At 51.5% G+C, this 25,351-nt stretch overlaps 1 protein-coding gene across 5 annotated transcripts in view; it reads right to left on the reverse strand.

Moving 5' to 3' along the window:
* Positions 1-25,351, reverse strand: part of TEKT5 (tektin 5) — a 50,194-nt gene continuing 24,843 nt past the window's right edge. For 4 of the 5 annotated variants that reach the window (XM_057314832.1, XM_057314830.1, XM_026520330.4 and 1 more), the window contains 3 exons: positions 23,654-23,876; positions 2,677-2,831; positions 1-396 (listed from right to left, as the gene is read on the reverse strand). In XM_057314832.1, the coding sequence (XP_057170815.1) occupies positions 180-396; positions 2,677-2,831; positions 23,654-23,876 (595 nt within the window). In that variant the 3' untranslated portion in view covers positions 1-179. The remainder of the gene's footprint in view (positions 397-2,676; positions 2,832-23,653; positions 23,877-25,351) is intronic. The other variant, XM_057314833.1, reaches the window with a different exon arrangement.

Consider the following 25,351-nt stretch of genomic DNA (forward strand, 5'->3'; position numbering starts at 1 on the left):
TTTGGTTTGGGCACGTTTATTTTGGCTCTGAATATATATATTTATATAATTTGGGTTTTTTTTCTGTGATAGGAGGAAAAGGAGAAAGTGACACTTTATTTTGTTTTTCTGCCTTTCCAACGTTTATGCTGCACACGGAACAGGCGCGGAGCAGGACGCCAGGGGCTGGCAGCAGCGGCTCAGGTGTAGCCCACCAGGCGCGGTGTGCTGGGGAAGGTCTTGCGCATGCTCATGCACTTCTCCTTGTCGATGCAGAGTGTGTTGGCCTTGATGGCCAGCTCGTGCTCCAGCCGGCACTTGGTCATTACCAGCAGCTGCAGCGTGTCCTGTGTCTCCCGCAGTCTCAGCTTGAGGGTCTGCAAGGTGTCGTCGATGGTGAACACCTCGTTCACGAGCCTGTGGCCAGAGCAGAGGAGAAGGCACAGTTCACCGAGCGATCAGCACTGACGTACCTACTAGGTGCCAGGAGCTGGGCCAGGCACTGGAGATTGCTGGTTGCAGGACAGACGAGGCTCAGGGAGCAGGGAGGACAGAGGAAGAACAGGCAGACGGGGAGCAGCTGAGGGTGATGGGCACAAAGGAAGAAACAGGATGTTCAGGGAAACAATCTGGCGGTTCTTCGGTAAGTTAAATGTAGACCTACCATATGACCCAGCAATTCCGCTCCCGGGTATATACCTGTGAGAACTGCAAACAGATACTCAAACAAATTCTTGTTACAGCAGGCCTAGGGAATGAACATGCCATGTGAGCTGTGATGGATGGCAGCTCCATGGCGGGGCTATGGTGTGGATCCCACCTCTGGTTCAGGCCCAGGGAACACACTACTGGAAGGGCTTGAGTTCGATATCAGGGTGGGCTTGCCTGTGGCAGGCCTGTGCTAGAGAGAGGTCACAGAGCAGCCTGGAACCTCTTTGCTCCTTGGGGCTGTAGCCCGGAGCTGTCCAGCAGAACTTTCTGCAGCCACAGAAATGTTCCGTGCTGTCCAATATGGTAGCCTCTGACCACCCACTTGAAATGTGATTCATGGACACAAGGAGCTGAGTCGTCACATTTGTTTCTGTTAATTAATTTAAATGTAAATTTAAATGGGTGTTCATTCTCAGGAATGGGCGTGCATGGGAGCTGACCCAAGAGAGAGGGTCAGAGGGGCAGGGGTTACCTATAGAAGAAACAGGAAAGAAGGCCCAGCGGTGGTAAAGAAAGGATGGGGGGTGAGGAAGGTAATGCATAGATGGGACAGGTCAACTGCTAGAGAGGCAGCCGGCTTGAGTCCTGTTATCTGCTCAGTTCCCAATGCACTCATGCACACACAAAAGCACACACGCAGATACATACAGACATGCAGATACACATAGACACATGTGTGCACACACGTCTGTGTGCACACACGTCTGTGTGCACACACGTCTGTGTGCACACACGCATGCACTCCGCCTGGGACTCCTGAGCCCAACGTGTCCCATCCCTGCTCCCCATTCCCCCACTTCAACAGCACAGCTGGTGGACAAGGAGGTGGGGAGCTTGTCCTACAGTAGTAGGTTCTCCAGGACAAACCTGGTCCCCGAAAGCCCTGTTCCGTGTAAGTCCCCCAGGGTGGGTTATCAGAGAGCCCTCAGACCCAGACGGTGTTGGAACCCAACCTGAGCATCTAAGAAGCAGGGACGGGTGCAGGAGGAATGGGAGAGCTTCCCCCAAGCCCTCAGCAGGGACCTGGACCCCTTCCAGACCAGCTGGGGTGGGGCCCTGGACCCTGCACCCACTTCCAGGGATGAAGAGCTTCCAGGCCAGCAGCAGGTAGCCAGGCCTTCAATTCAAAGCCTTGGGTCACTTTCCCTGCCCGCTCCCTGCCAACATACACACCCAGCTTTGCCATTTCCTGAGTGATTATCTGGCAGTAACGAGGCTGTGCAAACATCACTCAGTGTCACCTGGAGCCATCCAGCATTTTCTCTCAGAATACTCTTCCTCCCTCTCTTTACTTCTCCAGCTCTCTTCACATCTCCACACATCTAGCTCAGGATGAGGACAAGCCACTGAGTCGTGGGGCATTTGCTGTGTGGCAACAGGGAGCTGATACAGGGCCCCCAGTATGGTGGGCCCACACAACCAAGGGGCCTCCCCTGGTCACACAAATTCCCATGTCTGATGGCCTCTTCCTCCTTTGCCTGGCACTCATCCCATTCCAAACCCCGACCCCATGCTCACAAACCCCTGCTCTGGGGCTTTATGAGCTTTTCACCCCCTCCCAGCGAGGGGGCCCTGTGTCAACAGGAGCAGCCACCCCTTCACAAAGCGGGATGGGCGGGATTAAACTCTTCCAGCATTCACAGAGAACTTTACAAGAGGGAGATGGAGACCAAGGGAGGTGGGAGCTGGAGCCTCTCTTCTGGGCTGGCAGCGGGGTGCAGAAGAAACCCTAGGCCACAGGCCATGTCTCTGGCCTGGGAGGCTCCCTCTCCTTAGCTTTCAGGGGAAAGCTGGAGGGCTCCCAGAGCACAAGGTGGGGGAAGCTATTGAGGGGACCCCAGAACTCCAGACCCCCGCTGTGTCATGTCGAGTTGTGGGGCTACATGTCCTGATTGGTGGTGGTGGGAGAGGGGTCCATTTTTCAGACCCAGGTTTCCTGGGAGCTCTGCAGACGCACCCCTCTCCATCCTGGCCTCCCCCACTCACTTGAACTGTGGGATGTCCCTGCACAGCTCCACATTGGGGCGCCGGGTCCGGCACTCCAGCCTCGTCTGTGCCACCTTCAGTGGGCACTCCTTGGCCATGATGGACCTTTCCAGAAGCATGATGGTATTCTCTGCCTGGAAGATCTCCTGCAGTGTCTGTGGAGAACATGCGGGGTGTGTCATGGAAGCAGGCGCCTCTGGGCTGGGTGCTTAAATGACTCCTTCCTCAACCTTAACAGCCCATGGCACAGGGGCTGCTCTCTTCCTAAGACAACCCTGGGAAAGCAGCTTGAGCACCTCAGGTCACCCAGGACCCTATGAACATGGGTGAGGGGCAAGTGCCAAGGCTGCTTGTGTTTCCAATCTCCAGCAGCCTCTAGAGTCGGCCAATTAGTGTTCAGTGAGAGGTACGGAGGGAAGGGGAGAAAGGCCTTTAAGATGAACAAAATCATCCAAAACAATCCAAAAAGCTCATCTCTGAATCTACTTTAATCTGAATTAATCTAGGTTGTTCTAGATCTCTTAGTAATCCAGAATTTACCTTTCTAGTAACTAGGTCAGTAAATAAACTAGGAAGGGAGGAAGGGAGGAAAGGAAGAAGGGACAAAGGGGGAAGGAATGGGAGAAGAGGGGAGAGAGAGAGAGACTCAAAATTTTTTACTTATGTATAGAAATATTTCCCCCAATATAATGCCCTACAACTGATGAAAGTACAGATGCCAGGAAGGGACAGGAGAGAGCCTGTGACTGGGAATGTTCTGTATCTCGATTGGCATGGAGGCCTCCCTAGGTGTAAACACAGGCAGAAAACCTTTATCCAAATTCATCAAGCTGTACACTTTACTGTAAGAGTGTTATACTTCAATAGAAAATAAAGCCAAAATCAGAAAAAGGTCATCACAAGAAAAGACTGGCAAAATGGTGATATTTGTGTTGGATCCATGGGGGTCTTCCATGTGTTTGAAGTTTTCCATAATAAAAAATGAAAGCATGAGAGGACGAATGAAGTCGGCCACACTGGTGCTGTCCATGACCAGAAGGAACCCGATCTTGCACTTGGCCGACCATAGGCACACCAGACTCGAGAGTACACCACACACATCACCGCACTGTGGCTGACACGTCCACTCCCCTCCCCCCCATCACCGTGAGCAGTTCTAGTTTTCAGGGTGCCCCTCTCCTTCCAGAAGCCTCTTTGTGGGTGGGCTGCGCTAACACCCCTTCCAGACTTGGCAGGACCCAATGGCGAGGTGACATGTGCTCCCTTCCTGACAAGCCTGGACATGGTACCCCCGCCACCCCGACTTCCAACATCCCTCCTTCTGCGAGCTGTTTGTCCATCTCCCTCACTAGCATGTCCACTCCAAGAAGCTGGGGGCCTTGCTTTGTCCATGCGACATCCCCATTGCCAGGAACAGTGAGAGCTGCCAAATAAAACACAAGACACCCGGTTCAATGTGAATTTCAGATTGACAACAAAGCACTCTTTAAGCGTATGTGTCGGCTACTGCACGAGACATACCTACACTAAAAAAATGATAGGTTGTTGCTCTGAAATTCAAGTTTAACTGGGCATCCTGCATTTTTATTTGCTAAATCTACCAACTCTACTCAATGGTAGGAATTCAATAAACAGTCATAAAATGAATGAATCAATGAATCAACCAAACAATCAATCACAGTGGGATCTGGAGGTCTACATGTTTATCTAGCTCCCCCATGGTCCTTATCCCCACTGAGGTTTGGGAATAGTGTGTCTGAAACTTTATACTGTCGGGTCCATCTCAGATTTCGGTATCAGGGAAAACTGTTTACACACGAAAATGCCAGGGCTTCTGAATGGGGTGGGGATTGCAAGTATGAGACCCAGCCCCCACTTTCCAGGACATTACATTCATATTTTTTGTCTATTCGTGAGCAAGAAAATATATTCACAAATCATAACAGGTACTGGGATGACTATTTTACCTGGATTGAGCCCATATTCTATGGGCACCAAGAAATTGCTTAAAACACCACTTTTTCCCCAAAGAATTAAAGTCCTGCCTTCCCTATTAGCTTAGAAAAAAAAGTCTAGAAAGAGAGCATTATGCTATTTCAAGGTAACAACAGGATGATGCCCTTTCCCTACTGGGGTTGAGATGGGCAGCAGGGCTCTGGGAAGGGGCAGGGGGGCTGCTCGGCCTCCTTCAAAGCCCATGAGGAGGAAGGCTGGCTCCCTCACCTGGTCCTCATTGAGCCACCCAGGACCAGAGTGACGCCGCCGACCACATGTTGGTTAAACATTACCCCATAAGAATGTTCTGTGCTCAGCACACGAGCTTCCATGTAAACACTCCGTTGGGAGGGGGAGCGGGGGGGGGATATCTCTCTTAGAAGTTGTGGGGATTTTCCTTAGAAACGTGCCCTTTTGTGTGTGTGGGGGGGGGGAGCTGCCACAGATATGCATATTTCAGGAAGCACCACCCCAGCCTGGTACAGAAGAAAACTCAAGCTTTCAGAGACGAACAATGCTTCTTGGCATCACATTGTCCTGTGCAGAAGCCAGCCCCTCCCTCTACCATCCACACGTCTGTGGCCTGTTGGCAGGATGGGGTAAGGAGGACATCACTGAGGGTTCAGCTGCTGGTGGGACTTGCCAGCCCTGCCCCCGCCGTGAAGGCAGCTCCCAGCACGCTCCTCTCCCACCAGTAAGAGCGGCTGCTAAGGGAACCTTGAGAGGCTCAGGGCCAGTGCTCCAAGGCTGTGCTTAGCTTTCTTGCTTTCTCCTATCTGCTCTCTTCATCCCCTGGTCCCCAGCTCAGGGCTGGCAACTGGGGAGCCTGCAACTTGACCGAAGACCTGTCTCTCGAGTCTAGGGATAGTGCTGACACTCATTTAGGGGGTCAATCACTTCTTCCCCCTGCTCATTATTTTACAGTTTTCGTCGATTCCCGCATTGCCTTTCCCAAATGTTCACGGCGCACCTATTAGGTGCAGAGCCCTTCTAGGAATTAGATGCAGCAGTGACCACAACAGATGGAAAAATCCTGTCCTGGTGGAGTTTACATTCTAGCGGAGAGTTCACTCATTCACTGCTCCTTTGTGCAACAAACATTTATTATACACAATACACGTTTCTTAGTAAGCGCCGACAAGTGCTTCCTACAACCCCAAGTGCTTTCTTCAGCATCACAGAAGTTCAAGTTGCTGCCACCCTCTCTCGATTAAAAAAAAAACAAAAACAAAAAAACCTTATGGGATGTCTTCAGTGTGCAGGATATTGGTGGGGGGCCGGGGCCACGCGAGGGGCATTGGATACAAGTTCATCTCTGTTCTCGGGGAGCCCCCTCGTGAGCACGGCGGAGGGGCCAGGACACAACCCCGAGATGAACAGCAGTTCCAGGAGAAGTGAAATACATCGATTCTTTTTCAAGCCTGCCAACCGCTTCCAGGAAGGGGGGCCAGCCCTGGAGGAATCCGGAGGCTTCTGCGGGCAACAGGTTGTAGCTACATTTTAACAGTTTTGTTCTGCCTTCCGTGTATCCTTCTAGCTACTCTCTAGTTAAGGCGAGGGCTGTTGGTTCTCCATTGACACAAGGGATATAAATACATCTTAAATGAATGTGTTTTTAAGCATTTTTCAGGGACTGGCGTTACACCGAAATATAAACTAAATATTACCCCAGGTGGCTTGTGGATATGGTAAAATTGGGAAGGTGGCCCTGGGGGTGACTGGATTTGGGAAACCCTGTACCACACTGTCTCCCAGGTGCAGATACAGCAGGTGAGAGAACTGGAGGGGAGCCGGGGAGCTAGGGGAGCAGTCACAGACCAAATGAGGATGCCAAGGGCCAGGGGCCTCTGTGACGTCCCCCACCTCCCATGTCCTCAGGGCTGGCATCTGGAGGTGTTGGGGGAGGGGGTGTGTGTCCTGGGACTGACTGGTGTTTGTTTTTCCGAGTCGCCACCTCCTGTCTCCCATTGGCATTTCTTGAGCGGGCCTGTCCGTGGATTTTCCAGAAAGGTAGGGGTTTTCCAGAATTGGGCACTCTACAACCGATCGATGAATCACACCCAAAGCAAATCTGCCCAGGTGATTGTACTCTGCCAAAACTCTTCCCCATAGCCACGTGCCCAGCCTCTATCACTCAAAGCCAGGATCCTTTTCGTTAGAAGGGAGAAAAAAGCCACATGCACACACACATATACTCATTCTGTCTTGGGGGCAGCCCCTGCCCCCCACCCCAGTCCTGCCAGCCTAGGCAGCTCTAGAAGTCCCATGTGCAATGACGCAGTCTCCAAAAGTTTGAGGAATGTGATCTCCAAGGACCGGGAGGCAGAGACCAAGTGGACTGACCAGGGGCAAGAGCTGGAGACACAGCAGCCTTGAACTTCGCGCTCAGGAGGAAGTTCAGGGTTTGCTTGGTGCCAGCATAGGCTCTAAGGGCCAGCCTGGCCAACCAAGCTCCAGGCCAGCCTGGTCCCTGGACCCCAAATTCCATAATGTCCCCTGGGAGAAGAGCCCCAACTCTAAGAGGGTGACCCACATATCCCAGTACATCCGCTCCTGGGTAAAACAGCTGTATCCCAAGACTGCTAGGAGCATCCACGTCGAGGATGTTGAGTGCAGTGTCACTTGTAATGGGCAGTGAGCTGGCAATGGGTGCCCCTGACCAGGGAGAAGGACAAGTAAAAGACAGCAAATGGGCGCTGCAGCGGATTTCGGGGGGCCATTAGCGGCAGAGGATTAGGCATGGGTAGGACCAAGCCTGGGTCTTTAAAACTATGCAGGGTGAGAAAAGAAGGAAACAGACTGAACTGTATTACACAATCCCTTTTGAGAAAATTAAAAATCCCCGCACCTACCACAGCCACAGACATTTAGTAAGAATACCTCTCGACCAAGAGAGCCACGTTCAACAATTAGAACGGTCATCTCTGGGAAAGTCGTCTACGGGAGAAAGAGAGCGAGCGTGAAGTATGGGGATAAAAGAAAGGAAACAAGAAATAAGCAAAAAGCTTTTTACAAACAGGATGTACCAAGAAGTGAGGAGTATGATAAACTCCTCTCTCTTCACTGAGGTCAAAAAAGGAAAACGTTCCCACAACCCTACCAGATTTAAGCTTCCTTTTAAAATAACTTTAGTTTTTTTTAATGGGAGAAAGCCAATTAAAGAATAAAATACCATCTGATAGTAAAGTGTATTGTTTCTTCAAATTGCTGCATGTTAATTTTTTTTTTTTTTTGTAGGCTCCACACCCAGCATGGAGCCCATCACGGGGCTTGAACTCAAGACCCTGAGATCAAGACCTGAGCTGAGATCCAGGGTTGGACGCTCAACTGACTGAGCCACCTAGGCGCCCTGAATTTGGCTGTGTGTTAGAATCATCAGACGCCTGGGCCCCTCCCCCAGAGGTTCTGTTTTCCTGGGTGTAGGTATCAGAGGTTTCAGGAGCCCCCCGAGTAATTCAAAAGGGCAGTCACAGTCAGGAACCACGGGTGCACGTGATACAGAGACAGGCCAACACTGAAAGTCTCCAAGGGAAGGAAATGGGTTAATGACCCATTCGGTGGTTTGGTGTTGTACATCAAGGCTGGCTGTCTTGGCAGGAAGGCCGGAGTAAGGTAAAGGGATTAAGTTCATCATGCACGTGCACGCGCACAGGCACGCGCACACAGAATGAGTGTCCCAAACACCTCCACTTCCCTTTGCAGTCACCCACCCGCCTACTCCCAGAGATAGTGTATCCCCTACATCCTCATCAAACCCACACACTCCCACCGCAGGGCCTTTGCACTGTCCCCTCTGCCTGGATGCTCCTTCCCCAGACATCCACATGGCTCATTCTCTTACCTCCTTCAGGCTGTGGCTAGAATGCCCAGAAGGCCTTCTCGGACTATTTCCTTTAAAACTGCAAGCCCCGAAGTGGCCAGCACACCCAAATGCCCAAACCCCTGCTTTATTTTCTCGATAGTCCTTGTACCAGCTGACATACTATGTGTTTTACTCATTAACGTTGCTCATCTCTCCTAACCAGAAAGTACGCTCCAAGTGAGGAAGGACTTTTGTTTTGCTCACTCCTGAATCCCCAGTGCTTGTACCAGTCAACGCCTGGAACAGAGTAATAATAATAATAACGAATGTCCAACACCTGAAATAGTGCTTACTGGGTGCCAGGCACTTTGGCGGGGGGACTTTCATCAGTGCCCAAAGAACACTTGTCCCCACGATGGACTAATACACACCACGGGGTGTTTGGTTAAAAAGAGGACAGAGGTTGGCACTGGACTACCTGAGTGTATCTAAATCCTAGTGCAAGCTGGTTGGCCTCAGCAAGTGTCCTAGGCTCTCTGAGCCTTTTCAGTGAAATGGGAAAACTGCACAGAGGGGAGACTTGGTGACTGGGGGCAGGCCTGGAAGGAGACCCCCCACGGCCTGGCACGCAGAACTGGGAGACACATATGCACGTCTTCAGAGCCACGTGAAGAGCACACATGCCACATCCTGCTCTTCCCAGAGCAAGCATGTGCACACATGTGTGTGCGTTTCTCCTACAAATACACCCTGGAAAGAGCCACACGAAAGTCATCGTGCCCCCTCCCCATCTTTCCTAGGCCAGGTAGAGTGATCTCTCTCTCTCTTGCTTCTTCTCTCCTCCTCTCTCCTTGGCCCCTGAGCCCCAGAAACACCCCCTTTCCTGCAGGCCCTAGGGGTGTTAACCTTCTTACTCCCACAAAGCCCAAGTAGGGGGAAGAGGCTCCCGGGGATGGGCAGGGCACAGCCCAGCTCACCCGAGGCTGGGCGGGTCGCTGCAGGATTGGCCCAGGGGGTCACCCCATGGGAGGAGCCCCAGCAGCCTTGGCCCAGAAGCTGGAAGCTGGAACTCAGTAGAGAAGGAGGTGGTGGCAGTGGAGGGCTCACCACACCACACTCCGCTCCCCAGGCCCCAGCTCTGGGCTCTGCAAGCTGCTGCTGCAGGCTGCCTGCCAGTCAAGGCTGTGAGACCGGGGCTGTGGGGGATTCCTGAGCTTCCACATGCAGTGCATGGGGGGTGGGGAGTGTCAGGTCACTTCAGGCCACTGAGCACCTCCGCAGTCACACAGATCTAGGTACAAATGCCAGCTCCTGCTCTTCTTCACTGTGTGACCTTGAACAGGCCACTCAACCTCTCTGTGCCTCATGCAATCAAGTCCTCAACATCCACTGAGCCCCTTCACTGAGTAGCCCCTTTTCATGAGCCAGACACTGGGTGGGCCACTGGTTCTCATGTGCAAATAACGTAACAATAATGTACCCACAAGGTTGTTGTGAGCATTACAGTACATAACGTGTGTAAAGTGCTTAGGCCAGTGCCTGGCACACACCACGGGGCTGTCCTGCATCCCCACTCTATCCCCAACCCCCATCCCGCAATGTTCAGGTTGTTAGATTTTTCCTTTGGGATCACTGGTCTTTTTTTTTTTTTTTTTACTGTAAGACAACAGGACACTGAGATTCATTTGACAGGATCTGTCTTCGCAGGCATCGTAAATTCCCTCAGACCTCCAGGCCAGGGCTCAGACTTAAGCTCCATTAACCCACTTATTTGGATATTAGGGGTCAAGGCAGCCTGTGCAGGAGGGGAGGAATGTCCTCTTTCCCAGCCTCTGGAATGTGGCTCAGAGAGGGAGCCAGCCTCCGGCAGACGGCAGCCCACATCCTCCCAGCACCCCCCAACCAAACTTCTTTTTGTTAACCGACCCCCGCCCCCAGACAGATGTCCAGCCACAGGGGCCTCCACGCGGGGTGTCTTGGAGGTAGGAGCCCTGGCAGGAAGTCAGGAGACCAGGTTCCCATCCAAACCCTAACACAAACCAGCTGTGTAACCCACACCCCCACTCAGAGCCATGGGCCGCACAGGCAATTTCCTTACCCAGCACATGGGGACCAAGGCCCATGCTCCCTTGCTGGCTAGGGTCCTCTCGGTCTCCCAGATCAGGCGATGTGCTCTACACCCCAAACCCTCATCAGTCTCTCCGTGCACCTGGAGCCACTTCCCTGGGACCCAGCCTGAGACCTGCTAGCCGCAGGGATGGCTCTGGTGTATGTGTTTTTGTGTTTAAGTCTTCAAGTCAACCCCCTCCAGATGTCAGGGAGTCCTGGTACATGGCCTTCCGGAGCATCTTGAAGATGTTCCAGACAGTGGACAGATTTCTCTGTAAAGGTCTATGTGGTAGATATTTCAGGCTTTCTGAGCCATCTGGTCGCTGTCACAACTACTCGGGCACTGGTAGCACAAAAGTAGCCGCAGATAACATGTAATGCACAGAGGTGGGGGAGGGATCCTGGGTTTCAATAAAACTTTATGTACAAAAACAGGCCGAGTGGGGGCAGGGTTGGCCCTGGGGCCGGAAGTTGGAGACCCCTGCTGTAGCCCAACACAGTCAAGTCCTGATTACCCTAAGCAGCCCATGTCATGCAAGGCTGCTGGTCCTCTGAGATTTCCTGAATTCAGAGAATTTCTCTGCTGCCTTCCTACTCAAAATGCAGTCCGTGGACCGGCATTACTGGACGCTGAGAGCATATTAGAAATGCAGCGTCTCAGGTCCTGCCCCAGACCTACCAAGGGAATCTGTGGTTTAACGAAACCCTGAGGTAATCACATGCACATTAAAATTTAAGGTGGGAGGACAGGCTCGGATCTGTAGTTTGAGGCAGATTTCTCTGGCTGCCATTTGGAGGGCAGACAGAGGAAACAAAGGTGGGAAGCAGGAGGGCAATGAGCAATGGAGAGGCAAGAGGACCCACACCAAGGCGGGATGGAGAGACATGGGACGAACAAGGTCATAGGGGTATTCGAAAGGCAAAATGGGGAGCACTGGTAACAGATGGGAGCGTACCAAGTGGGGAGAGGCAATGTTTCGCAGACCTCAGCCTGCCCAGCCCCTCAAATCAGGAGGAACCTCCTAGAAGAGAGAGGTGAAAGCCACCAGCCTGCATTCGAATGCCAACACCAAAGTGCTGAGCATGTGGCCTTAGCAAATCACTGCACCTCTCTGAGCCTCAGTACCCCCAACCATATAATGGAGATATAATGGAGATAACAGTAGGGTGACCATGAGGATTGATGTAGGCACCCCATGTTTAGCACTATGGCTGGCACGCAGCAAGCACGCTCTAGATCTGGGTTTCTCAACCAGAGCACTTTCCGTCTGTTCATCTGTCCATCCATGTATCCATCCGTCTACCTATTTACTACCTTTTCCTTCTTTTCCTTTTTTTTTTGCCAAGCCTTAATGCCAGGAGACCAGGGCTTCTCAACCTTGGCACTCCTGACATCAGGGGCTGGGTTACTGTCTGTGGCAGGGGTGGCCCTGTGCACTGTGGGATGCTAGCAGCGTCCTGTGTCACTCGCTAAATGTCAGCACCGCCACCTCCCCTGCCAAGTCATAATAACAAAAACATCCCCATTGTCAGATGTCCCCTTGGGGTGCAAAAGTGTCCCATTGAAGGGTCATCCATCTAAATGTTACCTGTTCTTATTTTTTTAAGATATATGTATTTGAGAGACAGAGAGAGAAGGAGGGAGAGAGAACACACTGCGTGTGAGCAGGGGGAGGAGCAGAGGGACTGAATCCTCAAGCAGACTCCCCGCTGAGCAGAGAGCCTCCCGTGACCATGACCTGAGCCGAAATCGAGTTGGTCTCTTAATCAACTGAGGCACCCAGGCATCCCTAAATGTTGCCTGTTATTATTAACCATTGCCATTATTAGTAGTCTTATGCTGTCCCCAGGGGAGTGGGGGGATGTTCACATTAACTCCAACCAGGAACTCTGCAGCAAGACACCTGGACGCAAATCCTGGCCCTGCCATCTACTAGCTGGGGTGGGACAGGCCTTAGGCAAGTCACTCGACCTTGGTTTCCTCATCTGTAAAACGGGGCTAAAAAGGATTCCTTCTTTATAAGGCTGCAGGAGAGAAAGAGGACTTAACACAAGAAAACCACGGAGACCCCTCTGCTCACAGTAAGCTTAGTCTTTAGAGTGAAATCTTTTCTTTCTCCTGTTTGCAGCCTGATGGCTGACCAGACTCAGACTGTGATCAGTCACCCTCAGCTCTCGCAGGGGAGCAGATGAGGGCAAAGCCCAAGCACCCACCCCAGCCCCGTGTGTGGGGAAAGGGTGAGGTCCATGCTGGAAATGGGCTCTGGCCATGTGTGAGGTGTGAAAGACAATTGCCAGGTCTGCCTCGGCCGAAACCAACCTCGCAGCTCAGCGGAAAAGTGCGCTGATATTCCTGGCTGGAACAGAAATCCACCCAGAGGCTTTGAAAGGGGGGATGGGTCTGGCGGGGTTGTTTGCCATGTAAAACTATCTGCCTGCGTCTTGTGACAGCAGAGAAAGCGTCTAAGGCCAGGAAAGGATTTTTGATGTGGAGGGAAAAATGGATTTAGCAGTTCCAGCCAGCCTTAGGCTTGCGGCTGCTTTGTGCAACCTCGCAAATTCATTGTTTTCCAAACTGCGTGAAGCCAAGGAGGTGCCCGGCTCAAGGGCAGCTTTCCCAGCTCAGGGTGGGAGAGGCGGATTGGAATCCTTTTGCTGGTCAAATGGTGGAAGGTTTTCAAGTGCAGCCAAGCCCAGAAGCAAGGAGAGAAAGGACAGGAGTGCTCCAGAGTGACCTCACCAGAAATTCAGGTCCTGAGATCTCCAGAGCATGGTGTCCTGAACGTGGCACCTTGACACTTGGAGACACATACTTCTTTGCTCTGGGGGCTGTTCTGTGCCTTGTGGAGTGTTTAGCAGTAGCCTGGGTTTCTACCCACTAACTGTTAGCTCACCGCCCTCCCAGTTGTAATGACCTAAACGTCTCCAGACATTGGCAAATGCCACCGGGGAGGAAATTCACCCCAGGTGAGGAGGAGGATAGATGTTGACTAAGGCCGGCTCCCAGTCACTGCCGTCCAGAGGTGGCCAGCTGCCTTCAGACAGTGCCAAGCCAATGCAAGCACCAGCTGCAGAGAGGCCGTCTGAGGTCGGGGGTCCTGCAACTCCTGGAGGGGATTAGAAACTGGCGGAGGCTCCCTGCTAGAGGGGACACTTGTGTGAGTGTGAAAATCCATGGGAATCCACTAGCTCAGGTCTTCAAGCGTCTCCTTAACATGTATTACAATTTTTAATTGTGTTTATTTTTGAAAACTAGTCTCCCCCATTAGAACATAAGCCCCCTTGAGGGCAGAGATCTTGTCTCTTTCATGTTGGATCCTCAGATGTGCTAAGTGAGTATCTGCTTCAGGGAGGGAGGGAAGTAAATATTTGTTGCATGTCTACACCTGGGAGACACACCTAGAGGAACTTGTTAAAATGCAGATGGATGGACCTCAGAGTTTCTGATTCAGAAGGGCTGGAATGGAGCCCAGGAATTTGCATTTCAAACATGGTACTGGGTGATGCTGATGCTGTTGGTCCAAGGACCACACTCTGAGAAACACTATACTTGGAACCTCTTGGATCAGGAAGTTTAAAAGGTTGGATAGCCAGGCCACACCCCAACCACTTAAATCAGAATCCCTAAAGGTGAGACCTGGGCATCTGGGTGATCCCAGTGTGCAGCCAAGCTCGAGAACCGCTCACCTGTACCTTCCCCTCTGATCTCACAGCTGGCAGGATTACTCCTGCCTTATACATTAAGACTCAGAGATTCAGAGGAGTTACTTAATTTCCCGAGATCTCTCAGCTCTACCAACATTCATCCCTGGTCTTCTGACTCCAGACACCTGTTCTTTCTGCCACTTTGCTTGCTCCTCCCTCCACATCAGACATGAGACCAGGCTTTTTACCATCTTTCCAGCTGATATTCATGGAGCGCCAGCACGGTGGCCAACACAGCTATTGTCATTCTCACAAATATCTGCCAACCATTACTGCTCCCATTCTGCAGAAGGGGAAAACTACGGCACACAGGCGAAGCCAGGGGGCCTTGGCCACTTAGCCAGGAAGTTCTAGGGCCAGAACTGAACGCTGCCATCTGCCCTGCACCATGGGGCTCACACATGGGGGAAGCAGAATGTGGAAAGGCTGGGGGAATCTGGACCAGGACAAGGTAAGCAGATGCAATGGAGTGTACATGAAGTCGGGCAGCAGGTCCCGAGTGTGCATACAGCCAAGGACCCATAAGCGGATGAGCCACTACCTGGAAGAAATAGGAAACCGCTGGGACCCAGGTGAGACCAAGGCAACTCTCCACCTCCACCAGGCAGCCTCTTATAGTCTTCCTGTCTCAGCTGCAACCAATCCCAGTGATTGCCCCACCCTCAGCTTCCAGTTCAAGCATATGATTGGCTGACACCAGCTGAAGAAGCATATGATTGGCTGACACCAGCTGAAGCTCGCGGATGGGAGGGGGGAAGGAAGAGCTTCCCGGAGTATTGGTGGTGGCCGCAAAGTGAGCCCGAGACAGCCTCACTTGTACTGCCCACCACCAGCTGGGCCTTTCTGGTTCTCTCCCCTTCCCTCCCCCCTCTCCTGTCTGGTCCCTCCAACTTCCTGCCTTTGTTGGCTACCTTCCCAGCTCCGGACCTCGGCTTGCTCTTCCTGATTCCAGCAGTTTCTCTCCCATTTGTTCAGTGTCACTGAGGACAGATAATTGGTGACACAGTCCGACCCCCCCCATCACCCTGCCCTCAGAACTGCCCGCACCTGAGCTCTCGTGGGCCCCTCCTGCTGGGTGTCCTCAGGCACACGTGGCCCAGGTACAGCAAGGAGACTTATGCCCACGTGACACAGGTGAGTCTTTGATTCCTCTTGGCACAAAGGTGTCAGGCAGAGACCTATTACATGCCGCCCTGAGGTTTTCCTGAGTTATCCTGCCATACCCACCTACCATCTGTACAGTGATTTCATATTTTTCTTCAAATCAACTCCCTTTTCAGCCTCTGACAAATGTATTTGAAATGGGATCTGTTTTATTGCCACAAGTGGAAAACCAATCTCCCTCGCCATTAATAGAAGGTACCAGAACAAGAGAGAAAATGGGGAAGAGAGGGTAAGTCTCACTAAGTTCTTTTGTCTTTAGGGGTTCAAAGCCTGCCCGAGACTTGATGCCTCGCTGTCAGATAGATGTTAAAGGCAAAGTAGCATCACTTTCCAGTCCTCGTGCTGTGGGAAAGGCTGATGGCGAGCATCTGGAAGGGGAATTTTCTCACAAAGCTGCAACGATGTTGAAGGCCTGGCCCCCGCCCCTCCTCACCAGACTGCCCTCAGCCACAGGGGCAGGCGGGCAGGCTCCACTTCCCCTGGGCTGGGCCAGTTTTAGAAAGAGCCGTCAGTAGCTTGGCTGCGGGTACCGGTGCTGGATGGGATCCGGCTGCTTGCAAAGCACAAAAGTATTTCCCACTCCACAATGGGTTCCAGACCTCCTTGGACAAACAGAGGGGCTGGCAGTAGGAGTTGGGGTGCTCAGATCGCAGGCTTTGGGCCCTCACCCCTCAGACACTGTGACTTCCTGCCCTGGCACCGCCTCCCAGGGAAGGGTGTTCTGCTGGTGTTAATGACCACTTGGAAAGCAAAACCCCAAAGACACCTCAGAGCGAAACAAAGGCTTTCAAGGTTAAAATTCATAGTCCCTCTGTGTTCTGTTAAACTCTTCCCATGCCTGACTGCTTTATACATCTGCTTTCCTGCATTTCCTCCCATGCGTGGAGCAAAACGTGCCGATGCATGAGCCTACTGGAACCCAGGCGAGTAATGCAGATGAGTGCAGTGGCCTATGACAGGGGTGGTGGTGACACCAAGGCAAACTGGAGGGCCCAGGCCCTATGCAAAGAAATGCAGTGCCCACTCAGCTCCTGCCCGCTGTTCCCCTGTAGAAACCTGAGCTCAGAGTTGCTAGAGCTACCCATTTCTCTAGAGATTCTGGAAATCTGAACTTTTATGTGAAATCTCTGTTTTTTGCCAAAATGTTAAAAACAAAAACAAAAACAAACCCTCTATGAGAGTGCATACAAATGTATGGACATGAATGTCCATAGCAGCTTCGAAGATGACAGCCCAAACCGGAAACAACCCTCATGTCCTTCAACAGGTGAATGGATGAGCAAATTCAGGTATGTGGATACAATACATACCAGGGGTGGATACGTACAATATACTATCCACACAACACACACTGCTCAACAATAAGGAGTAAACCAGGACTCTCAATTATGCTGAGTGAAAGAAGCCAAATGAAAAAAAAAGTGCATATGGTATGTTTCCCTTTATAAAATAGTCGAGAAAATGCAAACTCATCTATAGGGACAGAAAGCAGATTGGTTGTTGTGGGGGGTGAGGGTGAGGTGGAGAAAGAGATGAGAAAATGGCACAAGGAAACCTTTGATATGTTCACTACCTTGATTGAGGTGGTGGCCTCATGGCATTTATTTGTCACAACTTCTCAGATTGTACACTAAAAAACATGCACCTAAGGGGAGCCAAAAGGGCCAAAGAATAGGTGGGCCAAGTCCAGCCCACGGACTCCTAGTGTTTGTGCTCAGATTTAAACCACCCAGCCAGCATTTACGTCATGCCTGGTGCACCATGCATTTCGTGAGGCGCTGGGTTTGCAAAGGTGAGGGGCTGCTGAGTTCTCCAGTCAGCAGTGATGCAAAGAGGCCCAGTCAAGGAGAGGATGGTGACCCATGGACACTGGCAGGTGCTACCCAAAGAGAGCCTGTCACCTGTACTCTTAGGCCAAACTCTCAAGGATTTCTGAGAAATCTAAAGCAGTAGCACTTTTGTTCTCTGTAAATCAAATGCCCTCTTAACTAACTGCCAGCTAATCCGTGGGTACCATCAAAAGCAAACAGGGCAGCAGGGAGGCCATAGCGGTAATCCAGGCAAGAGATGGTGGAGGCCCAGCCAGGGTGGAGGAGGAAGGGGCAGTGAGGAGCAGTGAGCTTCTGAAAATAGAACCAACCGGATTTGCTGATGGAGCAGACATGGGGTGGGAGAGGAAGAGAGGCATCCAAGTGGGCCCCAAGGTTTGGGACTGAGCACCTGAAAGTCAGAGCCCCTGGAAGCCACTGGAAGCCTCTAGAAGCATCTGGAAGCCATAGCCACAGAGGGAAACGATGCAGCAGGAGGCGTCCTCAGGGGAAAGCTGGCTCCTGTTTGCTGCCTCTAACTACAAGGAGGCCCACACCACATTCAAGGAGAGAGCTGTTGAGAGGAAGTCAAGAATCCGACTTATCTCTTTGGACAACCTGACTGAGGCTATGCTTCTGGCTTATCCTGACCCCCTGCTCCTAGCGTCCTCGTTTGCTCCAACTACATTCACATCCAAGATGGGAAAATGTGATTTTGACTCAAGGGCTCGCATGACCGAGGGGTGGCAGAAACCCCAGAGGGACGTCTGCCTCTGCACAAGTGAGGCGATCTGGGTAACAGGGTAAGATCCATCAGAGAGGGGATGACTGGGCTCGGCTTGGAAGCTTGGGAACAAAATGCAATGAGGGCAGATCAGATTCAATCGGATGCCTGAGGTTTGCCTTTTGGAAGGATTTGGTTCCCTCAATACTCTGAGTCTGGAATAGGGGAGGAGAGAGGGAGGGAGAGAGGAGAAGGGAAGGAGACAGCTGCTCACCCAGATGTCTGTCAAAGCCAACTTCGCCCTAAAAGCAACACTCCAACACTCACACTCCCACACTCTGGCTACATCCTCCTGGTGGTGTTGCAGGCCCCCGCCCCCCCACCGCCACTGGTTCAAAACGCAGACCCTCAGGTCCAGCAGACCTGCTCAGCCAGAACAGCTTTTCAGTGCCATACCCAGGTACTATCTACAGGACTGCACACGTAGTACTATCTGACACACACGGGTCTACACTGCTGTTTTCCAAGAGTCAGGCTGCCACCAAACACGCTAACCATGTCCACCATACCCCCCTCACATCACTCATCCTATATGAACAATCTTTTCTATAAATCAACTGTTAAAAAAAAACCCTCAAAAGCATTTATTCAAAAATAAAACTTTGTATCACTCTGATCAGTGGAAAATCTGCATCATTCCCCTTAAGTGCAAATAACCATAAAAATGCATGAAACGAGATGCACGTAAAACCCCGTTATTTAAACTCTGGCTAGATGCTGCCATCTGTCCCAGGTTCTTAGCCCAAGGCTGGCACTCTGTTTAAAAGAGGCGGAGAGGGGCGCCTGGGTAGCGCAGTCGTTGGGCGTCTACCTTTGGCTCAGGGCGTGATCCCGGCGTTCTGGGATCGAGCCCCGTATTGGGCTCCTCCGCTGGGAGTCTGCTTCTTCCTCTCCCACTCCCCCTGCTTGTGTTCCCTTTCTAGCTGGCTGTCTCTCTATCAAGTAAATAAATAAAATCTTTTTAAAAAAAATAAAATAAAAGAGGCGGAGAGGGCATTCTAGCATGCGATCAGGACTTCCCCTTGAGAACATTTCGAGGACTGAAACAGGATTGAAGGAAGAACCACTTTGTTGCTCGAGCTACACCCGCTGTCACTTGCCTTGACCAGGGCCTGGCTCCCACACTGCAGGATAAGCACTGCTCTATAGCGGTGTCCCCATACCCCACCCCTTGCACCTTTCCCCCACATTAAGAGTCCATCCCCTACAAGGCATATTCAACTGGGTCGCTGGATACAGGTGGGGACTTATGCTGATCTGGAGTCCCAGGGAGGGCCGGGCAGCTCTCAGGAAGCATTGGTTCTCAAGGCAGCAGTCTGCTCCCAGGTCATCAACTGCTTCAGCCCAGAGAAGTCACCAGCCTCTCTTCTAGCCGAGGTCAATATGCCTGGGACACACCCCAGGCCCCAGAGTGCAAGGATGAAGTGCATGGATGAGGTCTAGGCCAAGTTACAAGGTTTGGGGTGTGGCTTTGGGGATGGAACCCTAGGATCACAGTGAACAGCTAAGGCTATCTATGCACCTCCAAACCCCTGCTGGATTCAAAGTCCGCATGGGGAACTACATAGACCTGGCCTTTTGAAGTGGATTCTACCTTTGCAGCACAGGTGAGGATGGGGGCCTAGAATTCTCCAGAAATGCTCCTTGCCAAGGGGAAGCAGGCTGAGCTCAACAATTAACAGTTAAAATTTTAAAGGGAGCGTTTCTAATCCTCCAGCTGAAGCAAACCATTGAAAGGTGACATGGTTGCTATGTATTTATTTTCGTTCCATCAACTCCTTTTATTGCCTTAGAAAAACACAGTGTGGGATCATCACCAACCAGAAGACAAGTCCTCACTCAGGGAGTACTGTCAGTGGTGTCGGGCTGGGGTTTGGTGTGTTTCACATGCGTGCTGGCCTATTTGCAAAGCAGCTGGTCATTAGATAACGAATATTAATAAAAATCCACACAGTTGCAAAAATTCATCAGTGTGGATGAGACTGTTAGTAATAATTCCAAACTTCCCTGGAGAAATTTAGGAAAAAGGCTTTGCGCCCCACTGCCACCCAAAATATCCTTTTTCTCCCCATTGATGATGACATGAATGCTTACAGTTACCTTTCATTGAATGTTTACCATGCGCCAAGCACTGCGCTCAGGGTGCCACAGAAATCTACGCGCTGATCAACTCTAAGTAACGTCATCAAGTAGGAGTTCTCGTTCCCTGTTCCACAGATGAGAAACCAGCCGCTGAGACCCAACAAAGAAGCTTCCCGAGTCACCTCCAGGCCTCAGACTTCATGCCACGAAATGTGACAAGGCACTGTGCTTGACCCACAATATGAAATTCCCCATCAAAAGAAAATGATCTTCCTTTGGGGCGCCCGGGTGACTCAGCTGGTTAAGCGTCTGACCGCAGCTCAGGTTATGATCTCAGGGTCCTGGGATCAAGCCCCACATCAGCTCCATGCTCAGTGGGGAACCTGCTTCTCCCTCTCCCTCTGGCCCTCCCCCTGCTTGTGTGCGGTTGCCCTCTCTCTCTCAAATAAATCAATAAAATCTTTTAAAAAGAGAGAGAGAAAATGCTTGCACAATTAACCAAAAAGCCACCCCAGCATCCCCCTCATCCAGGAAGAAGGAATACACAGCACACACATCCGATGCGATACTATCCAGCCTTGCAAAGGACGGACATTCTGACACGATCGGCTACATGGAAGAACCTCAGACACACTGCTCACTGAAATCAGCCCATCGCAAAAGGACAAAGAGTGTATGATTCCACTCGTGTGGAAGTGTGACCCAGAGTGGTCAGTTTATAAGAGACAGGAAGGAGGGTGGTGGCTGCCAGGGCGCTGGGGAGTCGTTTAATGGGCACGGAGTTAATTAAACACAGGAGTTCTTTTCAGCTTGGGAAGATGGGAAAATGTTCTGGAGAGAGACGGGGGTGATGGTTGCACAACAGTGTGAAGGTACTTCACACCAGTGAACTATACACTTCATAGTGGTTGCTAGGGACTGAACGTGTGTGTCTCCCAAAATTCATGTCGAAACCTAATCCTCATTGTGACAGTAAAAAGAGGTGGGGTCTTGGAGTGGTGATTAGGTTACCAGTAGGCTCACGAATGGGATTAGTGCCCTGATAAGACAGACCTGGAAGAGCTCCCTCCCCACTGTACCGTGTGAGGACACAGGGAGAAGACAATGTCTGTAGACCAAGAAACAGGCTGTCCCCGGACACTGAAACTGCCCAGGGCTTGATCCTGATACTTAGACTCACGAGAAATAAATGTCTGTTGTTTATAACCCACCTAGTCTACGGTATTTGTGTTACAGCAGCTTGATCAGACTAAGACAATGTACGTTTTTTGCTATGTTTATTTCACTGCAATAATAGGACATTTTTTTTCCCCAGAAGAAGGAAGGAAGGAAGGAAGGAAAGAAGTAAGGAAGGAAGGGTGGAGGGAAGGAAGGAAGGGAAAGAAAAAAAAGGCTTGAAATTGAAAGCATTAATTCACTCATGGATCATTCTTTAAAAAGTGTCAACAGGAAACTCAACATTGTAGAGTCCTCTCATTCATCAGCGATTTAAAGGTGTCTACTACGTGCCAGGTGGTACACGAAGTAGTGGGACTACATAGATGAATCAGGGTCAATGTCCTGGAGAGACGTGGACAAGTAAACCAACTAAATATGTTAAATCATAGCCACCGACACAGTGCTTACTGTGGACAAAGCACTGTGGTTCAGCTGGTTTCCCTACATTGACTCAGATAATCCTTCTGGCAGCCCTGAGGTCAGAACCATCATTATTCCCATTCTACAGATGAGGAAACTTAGGCACAGAGAGGTTAAGGAAATGGCCCAGGGTTTCGGAGATGGTGCAGCCAGGGTTCACACCCGGGTAACCACGCTCTGTCCATGCTTGTACCCACACTCTATGGGGTGGAAGGAGCAAGGATAAACTACGTAAAACTGCATTTGTAGTCAGCAAACTGCAACTGTGGGCCACATCCGACCCACGGCCGAGTTCTGCAAATAAAGTTTTATTGGAACACAGCCGTGCACATTTGTGTACATACTGTCTATGGCTGTCTACATGAGCAGAATGGAGTCGTTGTGACAGAAGCCGAACGGCCTGCAGAGCTGAAAATAGGACCTGGCCCTTTACAGAAAAAAAGTTTCTCAACCCTGTTTTGGGAAGATTAATAGAAAAATGTTCAGTCAAAGAGGGAGGGAAGGTCCATCTGCCAAGTCTGCCTTCTCAAGATATTTCATATCTCTCCCTTCCCTCTCCTGTCTGATGCCGCCACTGTGGCAGGGGTGGCCATCCTTCTCACCAGACACCTTCCAGAGCCTCTTAACCACTCTCCTTGTGGCCACTCCTGACCTCTGCAACCCTGTTCCATCCAGGAGGGAAAGAGATCCACCTAAGGATGCGAGTGGATCCCAACGCCTTCTGCTTAAAATCCTTCTAAGGCTCTCTACTGTTCTCAGCATAAAATCCGGACTTCTCACCAGGACCTACCAGGACCTGAGCCTGCCCCGTGCTCCAACCTCAACACACACATGTCCGCTGCACTCACTGGCCACTCTCGGGAATACTCTTCCCACCATCCCTTGGCTGCCCAACTCCCTAGTGACCTGCTCCTGTGCCACCCCATGTAAGGTCTCTATGAGAAACCCTGATGCATCTCCTTGTTCTTTCCTCTTCCTAGAAACTTCCATTGTCTTGGCCACCTCCATACCTGAGGTTATAGGGTGGTGTATGTGGGGGGCTTACACTGTCCCTGTCCAATTTCCATTGAACCTTGCATGCAGCCCACCAACTGCACCCCCAAATATATATATAACATATCTTTGTATCTGTAACATTTTGTGAATGCAAATTCAAGGCTAGTCCCCTGCCACCTCCCCATCAGACTATCATCCCTAAGCCCTTGCCCTGTGCACATTTCACAGCCCCCAGCAGAATGCCAGTCCCCTGAGGGCAGGGACCAGGGAATTGTTTGTATGGCCCCTCCTTTCATTCCTAGTGGCTGGCAAGCATCTGGCAGAAAGGACCCCCACCCCCACCCCCAGAGGTGTGAGACAGCATGCTGCATTCACACAGCAGCAGTAGAAAGGGCAGGGAATATGGCAGTAGCAGGAGATAGTGACAAAATTAGGCAATCCTTCACCCCTGATGCTGTGGAAGCCTTTGAAGGTCAAAAGGTTAAATTTCCAAAGATGCCGATGTGGGTGGAGAGCTGCTCGGGCCCATTTCCTGGGGTTCTGACAACGGCACCCATACACACTGCTCACGTTCCGCTGCAAGGCCCTCAGACGGAGTGAAGAACCATGGGGGCCGTCAGCAGCCTCTTGGGGGCCCTGCTAACAGCCAGGCCAAGCTCCATCGTCACATCCTCAGGGCAGCAGGGAAGGCTCTACCCCAGCTGCTGGAATCCCCCTGGGATATTCATGGTCCCGCCCCTTCCAGGGGGACAGGCTCCTGGATCTGGGATGGTAGGACCGGTTCAGCACCAAGGGCGGGTGGGCAGCTTGGCCAGATGCTGCTGAGACTGTCACGACGCAGGTGAGGACTCATCCAGGAGGACGCTGGTCCCCGTGCGTGCGCATCTCGCTTACCTTCGCCAGCTGTGTCTGTAGCTTGTTTTTTGCGTCTGTCACCTCGGAGATGCGGGCGCTGAAGGCCAGGTTGGTGTGGGTAAACTGCTTCCACATTTGATCCGACAAGTTCTCAAAGAGGTTCTCAGCCTCCTCGCGCAGCCGGATGGAGTTGGCCCGCATGTTCTGCGAGTGCCTGATGTTGTCATTGCTGAACTTGGCCCAGGTCTCGGGCACAGAGATCCTGCAGGAGGCACAGGGATGAACTTAACACAAGACAGGAATTGGGGCGGGGGCGGGGGGACTGCAGGTCTTGGAGAAACTCCAATCCAGAGTCTCACCCTGGGCACTCTTGATGTCTGGGTCAGGACCATTCTCTGTTGGGTGGGTCACTCTGGGCATTGTTGGAAGTTTAGCAGCGCCCCTCTGCCCGCTAAATGCCCCAGTACCGTCCCTCCAGTCATGACAACCAAAAATCATCGCCAAATGTTCCTTGGGAGAAGGAAACAACTGCCCCCCATTGAGAACCACTGAGCTAATCCAACCCCCCCACCCCATTTTACAGGGCAGGCAACTGCAGCCTAGCGAGCGCTGATCTTCCAAAGGGCGCTTGGGGAGTTGTAGGGGAGGAGAGAGAGATTCCTTCGAAAAGCTCTTTTCCGCCAGAGCCCTCCCTTCTCACTACCACCACCAAAATCACGGAGACAGGCCGCGAAGCAGGCATTGGGGTCAGTGCCCGCTGTAGAGCCCCTTCAATTCAGCGATGAGCACGTGGCCATGCTACTTGCCCCGACTCACTCATTCAACGAATGTTCTCTGAACGCCTACCACATGCCAAGCATTGTTCCAGGCCCTTGGGATAGAGCCAGACACAAGAACATCAACAGCCCTGTCCTCACGGGGCTAAGTTTCCAGCAGAGCTTCGAAGATGGACATCAAAGAAAGAAGATATTTACACACGGTGTATGTGCTAGGAGGGACTTGAACCAGGGAAGGACAGGGTGATGGAGTGCAGGCATTACATGCCTGTCAGGGTCCTAAGAGGAAAGAAAAAGGATCAGAGGGTGTTGAGGGGCTCTGGGATTAACAAATGCACAAAACAAAGCTGTCACCACTGAGGGCCAGAGGAGAGGGAGGGAGCCGGAAGCATAAACCCCCAGCCTCCCTCTCCTCCTGTGCTCTGCCTCCTGCGGGCGCCCCCCTTCTGGCTGAACCCCAGCAGGAACCAGATGGAAAGGCAGTCTGCAGTGGGCAGCCTCCCTGCAGGACTCACATCAGGGCAGCCGGAGAATGGATCTGGGGGGAATGAACACAGACTCAATCAGAAAAGGCAGGCAGGGAAAGCTTCTCAGAGGCAGTGATCATAAGGGGTTCGGTTCAGACAACAACAGAAAGTACTACTTGGCCGAGTGCGTAACCCCCTGCAACACACAACTGACGTATGGCATGGGGGTCTTCTCTGGGAAGCCTCTAAGAAGGAAGGACACACATTTCCCGGAGCTGGCTTCAGTTCCGGGGTAAAGCAGACTGGGTAACTTTTTAAGGTCTCTTCTAGCTGGGAGATCTCCAGTTCTTAAATAAAACATCTTTCTTCTCGGGCAGTAGAAAAAAAAAGGAGACTCAACTTTCTGAAATAGAAGTCTCTTTTCAGACATTTTAAAGCACATTTAGATTGCATGGTGAATAGAAATTTTTTAAAAAACTACATATCACATGTGA

The sequence above is a fragment of the Ursus arctos genome, unplaced genomic scaffold (genome assembly GCF_023065955.2).
Source record: "Ursus arctos isolate Adak ecotype North America unplaced genomic scaffold, UrsArc2.0 scaffold_2, whole genome shotgun sequence".
Lineage (NCBI taxonomy): Eukaryota > Metazoa > Chordata > Mammalia > Carnivora > Ursidae > Ursus > Ursus arctos.